Source organism: Vigna umbellata, chromosome 2 (assembly GCF_029865625.1).
Source record: "Vigna umbellata cultivar VRB3 chromosome 2, Vumbellata_1.0, whole genome shotgun sequence".
NCBI classification, from domain to species: domain Eukaryota; kingdom Viridiplantae; phylum Streptophyta; class Magnoliopsida; order Fabales; family Fabaceae; genus Vigna; species Vigna umbellata.
Genome location: NC_142166.1, coordinates 42378179 through 42397144, shown reverse-complemented (window position 1 = coordinate 42397144; position 18966 = coordinate 42378179). Strand labels below are relative to the sequence as shown.

At 29.4% G+C, this 18966-nt stretch overlaps 1 protein-coding gene across 5 annotated transcripts; it reads right to left on the bottom strand.

The window, feature by feature from the left end:
- Window positions 1–5054, bottom strand: LOC124842120 (putative WD repeat-containing protein C2A9.03). Of its 5 annotated transcripts, none has more exons than XM_047318537.2 (9): window positions 4840–5054; window positions 4594–4761; window positions 4385–4471; window positions 1559–1693; window positions 1367–1474; window positions 1187–1278; window positions 1003–1108; window positions 819–905; window positions 1–738 (listed from the first exon to the last, which is right to left on the bottom strand). In XM_047318537.2, the coding sequence occupies exons 1-9, from the start codon at window positions 5002–5004 to the stop codon at window positions 325–327; spliced, it is 1362 nt and encodes a 453-aa protein (XP_047174493.2). In that variant the 5' UTR covers window positions 5005–5054; the 3' UTR covers window positions 1–324. The 5 variants fall into 5 exon arrangements, with proteins under 5 accessions (XP_047174493.2, XP_047174492.2, XP_047174498.1 ...); XM_047318536.2 differs by having other exon boundaries at window positions 1367–1477; window positions 4840–5053; XM_047318542.2 differs by lacking the exons at window positions 4594–4761; window positions 4840–5054 and adding an exon at window positions 2684–2732 and having other exon boundaries at window positions 1367–1477; window positions 4385–4469.
- Window positions 5055–18966: the final 13912 nt, after the last annotated feature.

Genomic DNA, 18966 nt, shown 5'->3' with positions numbered 1-18966 from the left:
TGATAATAAACGTGTTCGGCATTATACCCATTTAAAATTTAATGTAAAAGTTGAGGTTAGAGGTGGGAAACATAAGTATGTTGCTTATTGTTTTCAATATACAATAGCAAGCAAGGACATTCTCTGAGGCAAAATATAATGAGCTGCTTGAACAGTAAAAAGAAAATCACAAAAATAGTTTCCTGTAGCCAAAATTTACTTCTTGCCTCTCCACTAAATTCAAAAGAAAAAGAAAACCCTGGGAAAATAAACCTATTTTAGAAATTCTGTGGTGTATATGCAGACGGAGTAGATCGCTGTACAGGCGTTGAGGCACAGCATCCATTAAAAAATGGAGTCTAGGTAATAATTGTAACGCTTTCTGACGAACTCTAACAAGCTACCATAGGTTCTGTCAGCAATGCCCACAAATAGAGCCTCTGTGTCTGGGCTAAAGGATATACCAGCAATCTCACCGAATAGATCTATCTCTTGACCTTCTACATAACCAGAACGAGAGTCATAAACATGGACAAAGTCTGCAGGCTCAGCCATGGCCAAAAACCGTCCATCAGATGTGAATCTTAAGGCTCTTATTGCACCCATTCTTCCCTTTAACACAGCCATAGACTGTGAAAGATTTCTTATGTCCCACAACCTGCAAGTTGTGTCCTGATTCCCAGTAGCTAATATCCGTCCATCTGGGTGCCACGCCGATGCAAAAGAGTAGTCCAAGTGACCTTTTAAGCTTCCAGTAATCTGGGCGATACCATAATATATATAATCAGGAATCACAAAAAATTAAGGAAAATATCAAAAACAATTGCAAATTGAAGTACCTTTCCAGTGTTAGCATCAGCTATCAAGCACTCTGTACTGTCCCCAAGTACAGCTAGCGACTTCCCATCCGGGCTAACCGAAATATTCTGCAATGGCCAATGTGTAAACATAACTGCTTTCTTCAAACAAATGTTTTAAGAGATGAAGACTATAATAACAGAAATATCAGTTGATGATACTCACATTAACAGACCAATCATAGTTGAAACAACCAAGGGAAGCAAAATTCTCTGCTTCAAAAACCCGAACTTGGGAATCATTATTTGCTGTGATGACCCTCAACGACCCACTGCAAAATGAAGGTTCAGTTATAAACTCAACCAAAACAAAATTTTAAAACAAAAAATGTCTGCATTTAGCTGCTTACGCTGGATTGCGGTAAACGTCCACAGCATTGGTTATTGCATTATCATCTGTAGTTATTTTACCACAAAATAGAACTCCAGGCTTCTTCAAATTCTGGTCCACAAATAACTCACACGCATTAAAAGGGGGCTTCATTCGGTTAATTAATAGATTGAGTTGAAAGAAATAATGAAAACCCTACCTTGCATATAAGCTCACCATGGAAACCACCTGCCACCATCAGATTTTCCTTAACAGTCATGGTGCTTATTTGCACTCTAGAGACTGGCTGCGCTAAAAATCCAGTACGCTTCTACATATGAACAAAAACACACTAATATCCATTGCATTGAGTACAACAGAAACGAATATGATTAACTAAGTGGCCACGTACATGACTTGGAACAATTGGTTTGGCTACGTTAAGCACTTCTTTAGCCCTTCGTAATACTGCGGACCAGTGCATCACAGAGTAGTTTTGCATAAGGTAGACATCATGCTTCGAAGTTGCCCACAACAAGTTCCTCAGCTGCACAGACAACAAATATATTGATGACATTAATATCCATACCCAACAGGGAAAAAGCAAGAGAAAATATAGCATGCTAAACAAGCCATCAATATCCCTCAAAGCACCAAGGTCTAGAATTGAACATGATTATTTGATTATAAATATTTCTATCAAATAACAATTAATCTAATTATTAGAACACAGATTAGTAGGGTATATACGATATCGAAGTGCTGTAGAATTAAGCTGTTGTTTTAGTATACTGTGGCTCCTAATTGATTCAGAGTCTGTGTATGTGTCAGGTGACATTGGACTTAAGCTCAGAATTGTAGAAAGTAGAAAAAGCTATACATTGTCATTTCCGTTATTACAAAAGAGGCAGAAGTCAAGTGATTGGTGTTAAATATGGACGTGATGCATGCCAGTGGCCAAACTAAAATGGATGACTCTGATTCCTGGAAGGAAAACAAGACAGGCAGAGAACAAAAAAGGTTATCGTTCTAATCATGTGTAAACACCTAGTGATTGTGTAATTTCATAGAAATCAACAATCACTGACACATCATGATCTCCAATAGGAAAGCGGGTAATAATACAAAAGTTCCGAAGAAAACTTTATCATGTGTGTTATAAACAAATAATAAAGTGCTTCATGATGATGATGCGGAATAACAATTTTTCTAAATACAACAGAATTTATCAAACTAGCACAGTTCTATACAGTATGAATTATCTCCATATTAATGCTAACATTTACATCACTAGTAAGGTCACAGACTATCTAGGTACGAAAAGGACTAAACGTACAATAAACAGTAATAAATTATTACTAGTCTATAGACAATAAGAATGTAGACCACGACTAAGCAATGAGAATGTAGAAATACACAACTAAGATGAAAGATCAAGAGGTAAAATCCTCTCTTCGACAAGGAAAAAATCAACACTAACTAATAATAGATATTGTTAGAGCCCTCTCAGATCTGGTCAGATATTTTCCTATCATACCATATTATAATGTCCTGCCACGCTGCTCACTTTCCACCTGCTTTAAAAGCTGACATAAAGAGATAAATAGAGGGCCCAAATGCAAAAACAGGTTAAGTAATAAATTAAATTGCAGGAAAAAAACAGGGCTACAGCTACTAATTTCACAAATAGATATCAATTATAGAGAAGAATGCTAGCATAAGTGTAAGGGATTGATCATACATAAAAATCAGCAAACATTAATGGGAAACAAACATTGAATTATTCAAGACTATTCAAGCTGCAGAATTCAGTACAGATTATTCTTCAACCGTATAAGTACAAAACTTATTACTGTGTTATAGTCTTAAGTCACTCTAGTAGTAGATAAGAAAGCTAAATGCACTGTTAAAAGTAAAAAGAGCATATACAAGACAATCTGTCAACCATGTAAGCTGTCTCCTCCGGCAACCCAACAAGGAAGCACATTAACCAATAACATATTTGGCTCCAATAACATATTTGGCTCGACGAAAAATAAATAAAGGTAAGGTAGGCTAACTTTAATAGTGGAAGACTCTGCTAGTTCCACTTAGAAACAATATTGGTGTAATACAACACAAAAATCATTATGTTAGTTTTGAAAAAAAATATGGAAGAAGTCGTTAAACCTCTGCTAGTCTAATCCAAAGTGTCGTATGTGGATGTGGGTAGGTGCTGTTTGTGCCATCACTATATCGCAAGTACGAATATTACACATGGAACAGAATCTATTTATAAGCATATTAATACACATGGAACAAAATCTGTTTATAGGAAATCACCAATCTTTTAAGCATGTCAAGTCATAGCATGGCCTTATGCATCCATACCCATAAATTATAATGAAACCGTCTTGTCTGAAGAAAAGAATTTCTGGCATCTATCGAAGATATTCTCTTGAAAATCGACTCCTTTGATTATATTAAAGAAAGTTTAATAAACAAACAGACTGTAAACGGAAGGGGAGAAAAGCAAGAGGAATACGTGAATAAAATTCTGGGTTAAAAAGCCTTCAAGTAAGGCAAATGATAAGAAAACTGCTGAAACATCTTTATCAGAAAAATCCTCTAAAAGAAGATTCAATTCCTTTTCTAAAGAAATCCGGGCACAGCATAAAATTTTCCCGAACAGATTGATTAATGATGTAATATATTATGTTCAAGAGAAAAAAGGTTTCCATATGCTAACCTTAAAAATATACAAAGGTTAAATTTGGATGAGAATTTATACATGTAAAATACAAAAAGAGATCCTATTTAAATCCTTAATAGAGGGAAGTCGCCTTTAATTCAGTCCGTGTGTAGAAGAACAATACAAATTAGATACCCTGCAAAACTAGCATAGCAAAATTAAGCACAGAAAAACTTTTCGGTCAGATAACTCTCAGCCAGGTATGGCTGTGAGGCTAACAACAGTAAAGAAAACCTCCAGGCATTAAAGCAAATAACCCATTTTATCTTATAACAGTAGTCCATGAAAACAAGAATAAAAATTATTACAAAAGTATAACAAAGACGAAAACATGTAAGATCAATGAACGCATGCTTATAACTTAAAAGTTATTTAATTATAATTATAGTAATAAACGTTTAAAGCCAACATGTAACAGTGAAAAAGTCACATCGCAACCAAATAATACCCCTGTACCCTCTAATTTCTGGAATCTAGATAATAAGCGGCGATAAACAAAGTCTCTACCTGAAAATGCACAATCGTGGATTTGACGAGCCTGGTATTGAAGAAGAAGTCATAGAAGGTCTTCCCCTTCTGCACGTTCAAGCACTCCTGCAAAAATAAATAAATAAATAAAATAAAATAAAAGAACAAAATTAAGAAAAACGGTACAAAATCCTATTAATTTATTATTTATTTACTACTATTAGGATCCAAAAACAAGAGAGAAAAACCTTATGAAGGTGGTGGCGTGAACGGGACAGGCTCTCGTAATTCTTATACTGCTTCAATCGAGTCTCGCGGTACTTGTCTCTACTATAATTGAGCCTCTCCCAGGGGATTCCCTGGATGTCTTTCCCGTTTCTGGCTTCAGAAGCGGTGGTATCAGTCTTTGCATTACTCTGTTTTCGCAAAAGAGAACGTTAATGACTGAAATAAAAGGAAGGAGAAAGAAAGAAGCGATAGCGAAGAAGGCATACGGTTAGGAGATCTTCGTCGTCCAAGTCAAAGTCGGAGTCTTGAGAATCGGCATGGGAGGGTTGCTGAGGAAGAATGTCGGCGGAGGTGTGGCCTTGGAAATCAGAAACGTCGTCGTAGTAGTAGTCGCCGACGTACTCAAGATCGTCGTTGTTGAATTGCTCCATTTTGAGAGAGAATAAGAAGATTGAGATAAGGAAAAGGGCGCAGGGTGAGAGGGTGTGGTGATGTACTTATAGAGTGGAGCAGGGAAGAGAAGGAAGAAGGGAAGGGAAGCGAAGGAAGAAAGGTGGGACCCGCCGTTTCGGTATTAGGAGGAAGTGGAATACAAACTTTGGGCTCCATTTAACCGAACGTTACTTTACTGTCTCTGCCGTTAACTTCTAACCTCTGCTCATCAAACCAACGCAGGGCTCGGGTTTGGCTTCGCCCCAGAGTTTTCATCGACCACTCTGACGCCATCGTTTTCTCATTACTTCTTGTTTCTAAATTTCATTATTTGTTTAAAGTTTTAAAGTATAATACTGATAGAAATACGATAAAAAAATTGCCTAATATATAAAATAAGAAGGAAGAAGGTTCTGGTCAATTTCTTTTTATTTGGATGAAATAGAAAAAGTGAAAGGCAATATTTCTTACAAGTCAGAAAGTAGATTTTTAATAAAAAATTAATTCCCTATAATGAAAAAATATATTAATTTAATTGTAATAATACTTTATCTTTATTAAATGGCATCGAAGTTCAGACACCATATTATTTAATATATATATGTCTGGTTTAGTTTTTTTCATTTTTCTGGTTTTAAGCTATTTTTGAATTAAAGTTAAAACTTAAAAGTAATTGCAGAAATAAGAACTTACGATAAGAAAATTATTATTTTTTAAATTAAAAACAACTTCTAGGTTAGAAGAGAATAAATATTTAAAACTATATAAAGAATTTTTTTTATTTTAATTATGAGTGTTGGAGGTTTTTAACACTAAAATGTTAATTTGGATTATTTGTTGAGTTTCTTTTATGTTATTTATCTGTTGTATTCAAATATACTTGATTTTCATGTTTTAAAATATATAAAAAATAATTTAAATATATTAACATCAGTATATTTTAATATTTAAGAGAGGACACAGTAACAAACTCAGCACCTAAAGTATTCAATATTATTGTTTTCTTATTCTTTTAGCCTAATGTTTTTTAGTTTAATTATGTTATTTATCTTAATATTATGCTTATGTTTCAGAAATTATATATTTATAATCTTTATGTTATATTACTCAATTGGTTAAATCTCTTGATTATTATATTGATTTGAATGCTCTTAAAAATATTAATTGAAACAATATTTTTTTAATAAGTCATAATCATTTTGTAATTAGTATTTAAGAGTTAATAAAAATTTACTTGATTATGGAAAAACGTTTAGGAATGTTTTAAATTTTTATGATTATTCATTGTAAAGAATATTATATATATTTTTAATAATCTACGAAGAAGATTACACATAAAATAAAATAAGAAAGATTATAGTCGATTTAGAGTTATTAAATTTTATGAAAGCACATAAATTATCAATTAGGTCACTAAAAAATATATTAATAATAGTTTTAGTTTTAAGTGTAAACAAAGAAATTATCAATAACAATATCTATAAATAAATAAAGAAGTCACTAATATTAAGTCTGAAAAATCATATTATTAGTCTAACTTGATTGAGCATGATTTTGTTTGACTTAGTTTGATTTAAATTTGAGTCGATTCAACTCGACCAAAGTTTGAGCTAATTTGACTTAACTTGAGTTTGAGTCACTTAATTTTATTTTAGTTTGGCTTGATCTGAATTTGATCATACTAGACCCAACTTAGTCTTGATCAAATTAAGACTCACTTAAGTTTAGCCAACTTGACTTAATATGTGTCAATCTCGATTCAGATGAGCATAGACTCATCCCAACTTAGCTTGACCTAATCTTAATCGGGCTAAATTAGATTTGATCTTAATCAAACAATAGTTGCATTGGACATAGCCCAACTTAATCGAATTTAGGTTAATCTTAATCATATTTTTTAACTTTATTAAATGTGACTCATTGTATATCAGATTAACTTTGCTCAAGCTAATGTCAACTCAACTCAATTAAAACTTAAATATATTTTATTCATTTAATCATTAATAAAAAATTATAGTTATACACACAATTAATTATTTTTGCAGACATTTAAATTTTCAAAAATCCATTTCAGCTTTTCCATCTTGGAACTCCCACATCTACAGAGATGGTCTGTTTGTCCATAAAAAAGAGTTGAGGAAAAAGCAAATTTCAATGGCCATCCTCAAACGAGCGATTCTCCTTGCACCTCACCGGCTTCGCCCTACACCTCCAAAACATATTTTAATTTCGAGGATACCCTTCATCCTTTCACACAAAGACAATATGCCGCATCTCAAACATCTCAAACTCAAACCCTACACCCCCTTTCCAAATCGGTTCTCATTCTTTTTCTCTCCCTCATTCTACTATTCTTCTCTCTGCCGTGTACCAGTACCTTCCATTTTTCTGGCGTCCAGGTTAGTACCTTCCATCTGCTTTCTTTGCTGTTCTATGCATGTGCTTGGTTGGGTGTTCGTGCGCCGGAGGTTAGTTCGTGTTCGTCGGAGAGCGTTTGTTGGAGTTGCACAGGGAAACCGCAGTTGGAAGTGCGGTCAAGGAAACCGCATTTCGAACTGCGGCAAAGACAAACCGCAGATTCACGAACCCACTCACCGCAGTTCGAAATGCAGCACGGAGAATCCAATTATTTTTTTGAATTAGTTTTTTTCTTTTGTTAAATTTTGTTGAATTTGTTATTTTTCAATAAATTTAATTTTCATAATATATTATTTATTATGTATTTAATTTTATTTAAGTATTTTAATTTTTTATGAAATTGAAATAATTATTAAATTGTTTATTGAATTAAATAATAATTATTATCTGTAAGTTAAATATTATTTTGGATTTATTTATAATAATTTAATTATTATATATGTAGTTAAAATGCAGTTAAAAAAATACGGTTAAAAAATAAAATCAAAAAATAAAAATCGCATTTCCGCACTTCGAAGTGCGGTTAACATAAAAACCATATAAACAATGCACTTCAAAGTGCGGCTACAGAGAAAACGCACTTCGAAGTGTGGTCACTAGTTTGCGCACTTTGAAGTGCGGTTAAAAGATTAAACATTAATTCTTCAATTAAGTTTAACTTTTTATTAAATAAAAGATAAAAAGATAAAATTGAAGATGCAGTAGGAAGGAAGTGGGGGTGCAGGGAGAATCGCTCTCCTCAGACGCATCATATCCGATCTCACACTGCAAAAATTTATGAAAAATTTATTTTCATTGGAAAAAATGTACAAAATTGATTTAAAAAAATAAGGTAGGAAAAAAATATAAATGTGATCCCGTCGAGCCAATGGTTGCTTGGGACGGGGTAATATAATCCACCTGTAGCGATTTGCGGAATCCACGTGGCGGATTCAGAGGAAAGTTCACGAAGCCTGGCGATCTCTTGTTCCCCCACGTGGCATGTGTCAAAGGCTGGCCCACATACTTCCATTTCCCCAATACCTAATACCTCACCGTTTGTTCACCGTTTGGTTAACCATGATTAGTTAAGACACGAGTTTCACATTCTTTGGTTTAAGCTCAAATCACGGTTGAACCTCAGTTTCACCGCCTATTCCAATTGCTATTATGGGCTGGGTTCACGGTTTCTCGTGTTTCTCTAAGTGCTTGCTTAAATTCATCAATTATTATCATGTTTCTTCTACTTAATTTAAATTATAATTTCAGGGATGCATAAAATATAATTTTTGAATGATTAAAATTTCAAAATAAAAATATATATGAGAAATAATAGGAAAATGGTGAGAATAAAATCGAGGAGACTAGAAGGGCAATGCGCACAAAGAAACATGGTATAATGTAACGTTTGGCAAGATCTATTACAAGACAACGCAACCTTGAATTGGATTGCAACGACATCACTGAATTGTCGTTTAGTCAAGGAAAGCTTCCTTAAAGAGACGCCACGCGTCAAAATGCACTGAAAACATCAATATTTATGGTGTAATTATCGTTTAAGTGATATTATTATCACTTAAATTATCTCTTTTTTTTCTAGTTTAATTTCTCTGTAATGTTAATGCAGAGTTATCATCCAAATAATTATGTTTTAAAAAATTGGTATGAATATACTTTTATATGATTATATAATTATGTCAAAAGTGTGAACTGTTTGTTCTTTATTATAAGAAATATTGTAGAAATTAATAAAGGAGATTGCGTTCTTGTTTGCATTGGTCGATAGGGATTTGGTATAATATGACGATCAATGAAACTTGCCCACCTGCACGCAAGCTGCAACAGTGCTTCCCATGTTAATCTCAAAATAAAGCTTTTGGATTTTATCCTCGTTGTGGTTGAATCACCCTCCTAACAATATTTGGTTAACTTTTAAATTTTAAGAATATATCTAAAATTTAAATAAAATAAAAACTATAATACAATTAAAAAATAATTTCTTACACTTTTATGAAAGAACAAAATTTTCATGGTTATGTCAGTGGTTTCACAAGACAGGCTTGCTGTTGATGAGAGTTGCTTCTTCCACCACCAACAACTTCCAATACAATTTCATACCTAATTTATCTTTTTATAAAACGGATGTAAACGTTCTTTTTATCTTTTAACGGATGTTGACATCTGTTTATATATTTTATTTTATTATTTTTATTTAAAAAAAAACTTCAATGGATATGGATGTGCCACATTACTTTTAAAAAGTATTTTATTTATTATTTAAATAATAATATATAAATTAAATCAATAATTATTATTTTATTAAATAAAATAAAATTAATTTATAAATAATTAAATAATAATTTTAAAAAAATTAAATAATATTTATATATCAATTTAAAATATAAAAAATTAAAAAACTAAAAACTAAAAAAAAGAAAAACTAATTCAACGGATGTTGCCACGTCCGCGGATGTGATACATCTGTTTAGTAGATTTATAACAAATTTTTTAATTATTATTTAAATAATAATACATAAATTAAAATTAATAATAATTATTTTATTAAATAAAATAAAATGAATTTATAAATAATTAAATAATAATTTTAAAATAATTAAATAATATGTATATATTAATTTAAAAAAAATAAGAAAACTAAAAACTAAAAAAAAAATTCTAACGATGTTGTCACGACCGTTTTAATATATTTATAAAAAATATTTTAATTATTATTCAAATAATAATACATAAATTAAATTAATAATAATTATTTTATTAAATAAAATAAATACAATAAATTAAAAAATTAAAAATAAAAAAAAGGAAACTCAACAAATGTAGCACATTTGAAGAATTTTTTTCTTAATGTTGATATCGGTTGAAAAAAAAAGTGAGAATGTAGAATATTTTAAAATATAAAAAATATTTAGAATTTAAAAAAAATGTGATGATTAAAGAAACAAAGTAAAGTGGTGTGGGGAGTAACCCTCCTGCTTTATTTGGTTGGACCATCGTCAGTTTGTTTTTTCTTCCAAAATATCTGTCTTTTTTCACTTCCATGTATCCTTTTCTCATATTTTGTAAAGTCCACTTCTTAGTGTTCCGCGGACAACAACAATATAGATAATGCTCATCTTTCACATATAAAATCCACACCTATATCTCTTTTAGTTATGAGTGGTTATCTTCTACATTTAAGTAGTCATGTGCAATAACATCTTCATAACAATTTTCATATATTATATTTTAATATGTTTGATAGTCTCGTGTTGTTAAATAATAGAGATAAAAAATAATTTAAATATACATTTTTTTATTTTTAACAAAATTATGAAAAAACTTTAAGTTCTTAATATAAAGGTTAAAACATTCAAGGACTAAATCCGATAGTTGCATTAAAAAAATAAAAATGAAACAAAGTTTAGAAGAATGATTAAATCTAAAAACATTTAATATTTGAGAGATAAAAACATATTTATTCTTTTTATTTTATTTTGTTATGTTAAGTAATTGTTACACTAGAAAAGAAATATAAATAAATAGATCAAATATAAATAAAGAATGACAAATTGTGAATAAAATTTCAAAACATTTTGAAAACACAGCTAATAGGAAGAAATAAAAAATCTAATGTTGATCATAATATTTGGGTCATAGTTTTCATTTATTTACTTTATCATTTCTTATTCTACCCTTAATATTTTATTTACTTGCAATTTACATTTCTACAAATCCTTTGTCTCCATTCTTCACTTTTATTTTTATTTTTCTTTTATCCATTATTCCATTTGTTAAAAAATAACCAAAAACACAAAAAATATATATAAATTGTTTATTAAATTCCTTATAAAAATAAAATTCGATGACTTGAAATTTTTTGTGACTTTAGAAGGTGGATTTTTCATTACATTCACACTAATAATAGATGTATAAACACTAAAACATTTTCAAACAAATTAAAAAATTTATATATTTGTTAGTCCACTATAAATTAATCCATGTCAAATAAATTGGGTTCATATTATACAAAAACATTAAACCAAAGATTCCAGAAACAATTTCACATTCATCATAAAAGTTTTAACCGTACTTAAATAAGTAAATCAAAAATAATTAGATCTCTTTAAACTTGTTACATAAAATGTTATCTTAATTCGGCAGATAAAAATGCTTTAATTTGGAATATGGTGCATAAGAAACTATACAAAACACATTTTTATATTTCAATTTTTTTATCAATTCATATTTTTATAATACGAGTTTAAGTTTAGTTTTTATGTAATATTAGTGTAAAAAAAATATTATACTATCAATCATTCATATTAATTTGGAATATGGTGCATGAGAAACTATACAAAACACCTTTTTATATTTCAACTTTTTTTATCAATTCATATTTTTATAAATTCGAGTTTTAGTTTTGTTTTATGTAATATTAATGTAAAAAAAATATTATAACTATCAATCATTCATATTAATCATGACTTGCTGATTGATTAATTTTTTTTATAACAGGACAGTTTAGATTAAAGGAAGACGAAGATAAAGAAAAGTGGCGAAAGGTACTAATTACCGTCAACATCAATTTATAGTGGCACTTTTATATTGCTTACCGACATAAGAGATTTGAGAAGTCTTCATAGTTGCTTATTATTATAGCCTTTAAAACAAATTGGTTATTGTAAAATATTAATAAATATTTTACATTCTCAACATATTTAAATTAAAATCATAAAATATCTTTACAAAATCTTTAAAAATATCTCAAAGAGTAACAATTGAAAAAAAAAAAGGATGGATGGATATAAATTGAAAGCTTGAAAACGACTTATTGATAGTAAATGCATTTGGGGAGGTTCAAGGTCTAAAAAAGAAAACCGTAAACTACAGAGATAGTTTTTCCTTTAAGAAACATATTCAACAAAACGTATATACTATTCCCATTGGTTCTTCATTTAAAAATCAGATTGTGAAAAGTACGGTAGGGACTAGAGATGGTGTATTTGGTTTTTTAACATGCTTTAATAATAATGATTGATTGTTAATTATTTGCGAGAATTTTAATAAAAATGATTATTTTTTTAAAGTATATTTTTCGTTTAATTATACCATTTTATTTAATTAATCTGAGATTTCTAATATATTATCTCCCGTTGAATTATATATACCACGAAAGATAGAAGATATAATTAAACATTAAAAATAATCATATTGAAGTAATAATTTGTATTAAACTCAAACTTTCTTCTTGCATACCTCCTCTAAAAAAACATAGGAGAATAAGAAGTAAAAATTAAATATTAGCATTTTTTACTAAATGGGTGATTTTCTTACCTACTAGGAATCCCCCATAAACTTAAAATCAACATAAATTATTATAGAAATATCATTTACTTGATTGATCTCTATTTGAACATTTTGACTTTGGTAACACAATAAATATAATAAATAACAAATTTTACTTTAATAAGTTTTAGATAACTTTAATATTATATCAAGAAGTCACTAGTGCAAATAAGTTTTTTATAGCAACATATTATACTGGTTTAAATCCACTTGGTATAAAAAGAGAAGCGGTGGCATTTTTGTAGATAATGTGAGATCTTTTATACCAGTTTGACCCATAACCGATATAAAATGCGACGTAGGGGCAAGTCTATACTATATTACAAAGACTTTCTATATTGGTTAAACCTAAAATTGGTGTAAAAAGTTGAATATTCAACTATTTTAATTTTAAAATGCCATATATTCACTACAACCACCATAGTATGTTAAATTTTCATATTCCCCCAATGTTCTTTCTAAGTTTCTTCCTCGTGCTCAATACTCACGCAGTCTTTGAGTTTCATATTCACTTGCAATAGTCCTCGCCTTTGTCTCCTCTCTTTGTCGCTCTCACCGTCGTTTTCACATCGGAGACCGTCAATGTCATTACCTGATTCTACAATGTTCCTAGTATGTTTTTTTACGTTTTTCGGTTTGTTGCATATGTAGTTCATCAGTGGCCAACAATGCAAATCTACATAGGTGGAAGCGCAATTTAAGGATTTGTGGTGGTTGCTCGAATGATGCTCGTGTGACTGTCTCGTGAAGGTGTTATCATGTTGCAGATCTGTGTGCAATGACATCATCATTCTTGCGAGGTAGTTGGATTTGTGTAACACCCCTTTCAAAATGTCACGAGTGTAAAATTTTTCAAAATATTTCGATAAAACATTCATTTCTTTGATGTCATGTGCACTTTGGTGGTCGTAGAAGCTTCAATGTTCACTCGCGGAATATGGTGTTGTGCACGTTCTAGTGGTTACAACAGGTCATGTGTTTACTCGCGTGGTTCTGTGTGGTTGTGTGCATTTTGTTTTGACATTGTGTGGTGGCTCTGGTTCATCATTGTCTTGGTGCAAAGATATATACTTGTGGTGACGACTAGTGAATGCATTGTAGTTATGTGGTGTTATAATAGAAGAACATTAAAAATGTGTGATAGTGGTAATTGGGAGGCACGTAAAGGAAAATGACATTCTATATTGATTTAATAAAATAACTTTCTATATCGATTTTAAAATTAGTATGAAAAACATTTCCTAATTAATATAAAATGATTTTTTTACATTAGTTAATAAACTTTAAAACTAATTAAATCTTATAAAAACTTTCTATTATATACTAAAATTTAAATTTGTCTCAAAAAAACAAATATTTCACTATTTAACTGCTGAAATGTCAATAAAGTATACTTTGAATTTGGTGATGAAAAAAACTTTCATTAGATAAGGTGTTTTAATTAGCCTACCTCCGATGTGACATATTTATCTTATCCAATCCTTTGTCTTTTTGTTTTTAAACAAGCTAAAAGTATTTACTTTTAGAAAATGTTCATAAAGAAACCCAATAATCATGAATAATGGGTTAGTTTTAAAAATGTGACGTCATACGAATGTGCGTGAAAACTGTTAAGTAGAATTTTCAAAAAAGTACTAGGCTCCCTCAATAGTCGAATTTGATTAGCATCCATAATTTTATATTTATTTCAAAAATTGGATTAAGATAAGAACGCGTCTCATTATTTTAGTATGAACATGAGAGTTTGCTATTCATGTGCTCAAACTTCTCAAAGAATTTAAAGTAAAATAAAATATATTAATACTCAAAAATACACTTTTAATTTTGTTCGTTGGTTGATATATTTATTTTGAAAAATTTCTTTAATAATTTGTTTCTTATTAATAATTATTCTTATATAATTTCGTTAAGATTAATCTATTGACCGTTTTAAGTTTTAAAGTCAGCAAGTGAATAAAATCAATATTTTGAAACTGGATTGTTTCTATTATCTTTAAAATTAATTAAACTTACATACACATGTCTTATTAACCTGAAGGGTAGTCATAATTCATTTCGTATTAGATGAATTTATTTTGTGCCTATTTTAAAAAACTTACTTGTTTTAATAAAATAACCATTCATTTTTAAAAAGTTCGTCTCCGTTATTTTATTTATATTTTTAATGAGTTAATTTTATATTAAGTGGATTATTATTTAAAAAATTACTTTTTTTAGAAAGACGTACTTCTTTTATATGCATATCTTTAAAAACTCCAAAAGTTAAAAATTATATATATATATATATATATATATATATATATATATATATATATATATATGGGTTTGTTAATATGTATAAACTCTTATTTCATTAGGTACATTTTAGTAAAGTGTACTGGGTTTTAGTAAATAAAAATACCTTCATATATTATGCATTCTAAGTTTTAAGGTCAAGGGTATTTGATTAATTTTTATTTTTAAAACAAAAAAAAAAAAACAAGAAATCCAAACCCTTATCCACCTCTTTCTCATCCTTAATTCCCATCTCTTTTACTTTAACATTCACCAAACTCTAATCAACCTTCTTCACTTATCTAATTTGTTTCTCTCTCATCTACGTCCTCTCTCACATCCACACACGGCAACCCCGTGACACCACAATTTGTTGCTCTTGCTCTATTGGTTCATTTGTTTTTCACTTTAATAAAAAAATAATTGTTGATGTTGATCTTGATTTTTTATTAGAGGGTTATGTTATATCTTTTTCGTCTTCTAATTGTTATTAAATTTATAAAAAACTAAAGTCTACAATAATTTCAAAACTAAAAAAAACAAGAAACCTCACGAAAAGATGTTAGCATCAACCCATAATAGTAGAAGTTAAACTATGAGCGTGATTGGTAACAAATTTATTAAGTTTAAGTTCCAATTTGAAATTCAGTATGTTTTGTTTTTTTTTTAATTTCACTTATGGGGAAAATGATAAATCAGAATGACAACACCATGTTTATAATTTTGATAAAATCATAGAAATGAAAGGAGTAGAAGTTAAACTATGAGCGTGATGGTAATAAATTTATTAAGTTTAAATTCCAATTTGAAATTCAGTGCATTTTGTTTTTCTTAATTTCACTTTTGCGGCAAATGATAAATCAGAATGACAACATCTTGTTTATATTGACCAAACAAGTTGGAGATGTGAATTGTTTTAAATAAACTTACAAATATGATTTACTTTGGAAAGTAATTTCCTGGTCCAACAAGAGCTAACAAGTTCATTATGACTAATTTACTAATTTTTTATTAATTTTTAATTAATTGGTATATCAATGTTCTTCTTCAATATCCTGCAATCTGCTCAAATCTAGAATATGTGTAATTTGTTAGAATATTTTATTCTTTTTACAAAAATGAAATGAAAATATGCTTATCAATATGAAACATTCGAAAGTAGTGATCTCTTTTCTGATAGAGTCAACAACAACAATTTTTTGTGTTCATAACTCTCTTCAATAATTTGTTTGTTCATGTTAAATTATTTAGTACGATGTATATAGAAGCTTCATTTTTTTTTGCTGTGTTTTGAGGGTGGTTATATGCAGGAAGGTGAAAAGTATATTCTATTTTCTGGACAATTGCTTACCGCTTCCGAAATCCCCTTTTCAAATAACATGATTTTTCTCTTCTGGAAAATATTTCTGGACAACTTAATAGACAAAATATAAAATCTCCGTGGAGATAAATTACTAAAATTTAAGATAAATTACTAAAATTTAAAAACAAAATTTAATAGCAATAAGAATGGAAAAAATATAACACAACCCTCCAATCAAAAATCAACATCAACTTCATCAATTATTTTGTTATTAAAGTGAAAAATAAATGAACAGAACAGAGCAAGAACAACAAATTGCAGTATCGCGGATTATTGTGTATGGATGAGAGAGGGTATAAAAATGAGAGAGAAACAAATGCATGTTAGCAAACTCCCTATCCATATATATATATATATATATATATATATATATATAAACTTGGCATTTTATGTTCGAACAGAGATGATCTGAGTTGAAACAAGCAAATGGTTTATGAGAATCACTTCGTTTATCCTTGTTAGCTATAGAATTGCTCGCACTAGGCTAAGAGGTCACTTTCATATAAAACAATAAAGGGTAAAAGTGAAATTTTAAAAATGAATGGGATGCAAGTAAAAATTGAGCAGTTGCAGTAGGGAACTTCACAGCGTAAGAAGGAAGTTTATTTTTGGGTCCAAGACACTACAATCAGTGCCTAATAATATGGTCCAACGTTGCACGATCTTCAGCTTCATCTTTTGCCGAACTCCGCACAGAAGGGATTACCATTATTCTTCTCTCGCCTTTTCCAATTGCTGAAGAGATTTTGTTTACAATAAAACAAAATAATAAGTATATTGAAGGAAATTGATATAATATTTAAATTGTAAAATGTCATAATATTCAATAGTTAGAAATATAAAACATATTGTTAACTTAATAGTTTTAGTTTTATAATAGTTTATCGTTATATAATATCTCACCCTTTGTTCACTTGAATGGATTTTAGGAGAGTGATTAAGTGGATTTGAAGATAAATTTTGTTGTTGTTTATTTGAGTGAATTTGAAGATAAGTGAGAGTGAATTTAGAAACAACGGTTGTGACAATTAGTGTAGAATTTGATTGATGTCAGAGATTAAAAAAATTTACTTTCAAATCCACTCTCACCTACCTACAAATTCACTCAAATAAACAACAACAAAATTTATTTTCAAATCCTCAAAAATTCATTCAATTATTCTCTTTCAAAAACAAAATCTGAGGGTTTTATAAAACTCCAAGTCATAAAATGTTTTTACATCTTTTATTGGGTGAAAGCAATAAATAGCATGCCCGTACGTCATGAATAATTTCATAACAAAGAGTTACTAACTATATTAATGAAAACAGAAATAAATATATTTTTAACACCCTTGTTAATAAAGTTATCGAACTATGAAGTGAGTGGATTGAAAAAATTCCAATCTTCAAAACTTTCACAAAAAAGTCTTTTTTAAAAAGTTCACCCGCTGTAATATTAAATTAATTAATCTTAAATATTTCTCAAAGTTGTATGCATTCATCAAATGTTTTAAATTACAAATTAATACTTAAATATTTGGTACTAAATATAAATTGATTATTAATTAATTATTATTATTATTTGTAACAAGATAAGTCTAACCTAACTTGACTCAACATTTTCTAACTTAAATCCAACATTGAACTCAACTTAACTTGGTCTGAGTTCAATTTTAAGACAATTTAACTTATTTTAATTAAATTCAACTTAAGTTTCATTTAATTCTAATCATTCCCATTTAGCTTAAACTCGACCAGAACTAACACGAGTTAACCCTTACTTAACCTTGACTAATTTAACTCAACTTGACTCATTTGCATCCTAACTTAGTCAACTACCCTAATTCAACCTAACTCGAGCACATCTCAACCCAATCCTTGTAAGTTCACCCTAAACCCTGACTCTTGATCTCTGAACCCTAAACTCTTTGACTCAATTTAATCCAACCTAACCTTTCTTGATTAGGACCCAACTTGACCTTAGGCTGATCCAACTTAGTCTAACCTAGAATTAAACAAACTCAACTTGACCTTAATCAAGACCTAAGCTTCATCCTACACAACATAAATCTAATCCGACTCGACTTAACCTAAATCTACCTCCAAGTAACTTGACTTGGTCATAATCCAACTCTACTCATATTGACATAGGTATGAACTAACTTAACCCAATTTGAACTAGTTAAATATAAGTCAAAACTTGTCTTAACCCAACTTAACGAACAAAACTTGATTCAATCTAACTTGAATTAACTTATACCATGATCTAACATCAACTTGATTCAAACATGATTCGTCTTAACTTTACTAAACTGGATTCAACTCCACTTGAACAAGATTTGACCTTATAAACTTCATATAATCTCAATTCAACTAATTAAAATTGATTTGACTCAATCCCACCCATACTAACTTGAATGTAGATTTCATTCAATAAATATTTTTTATGTATATAAAGATTTTTTTAAAGTTATTACTTTTTCTTTTCATTTTCATTTTTAAAGATCTTTTTTACAGATAGCCTTAACTTATAAAGTTTTTATGATCAATTCGACCCATACAATTTTTTTTTATGTACACTTTTTATCTACTACATGAG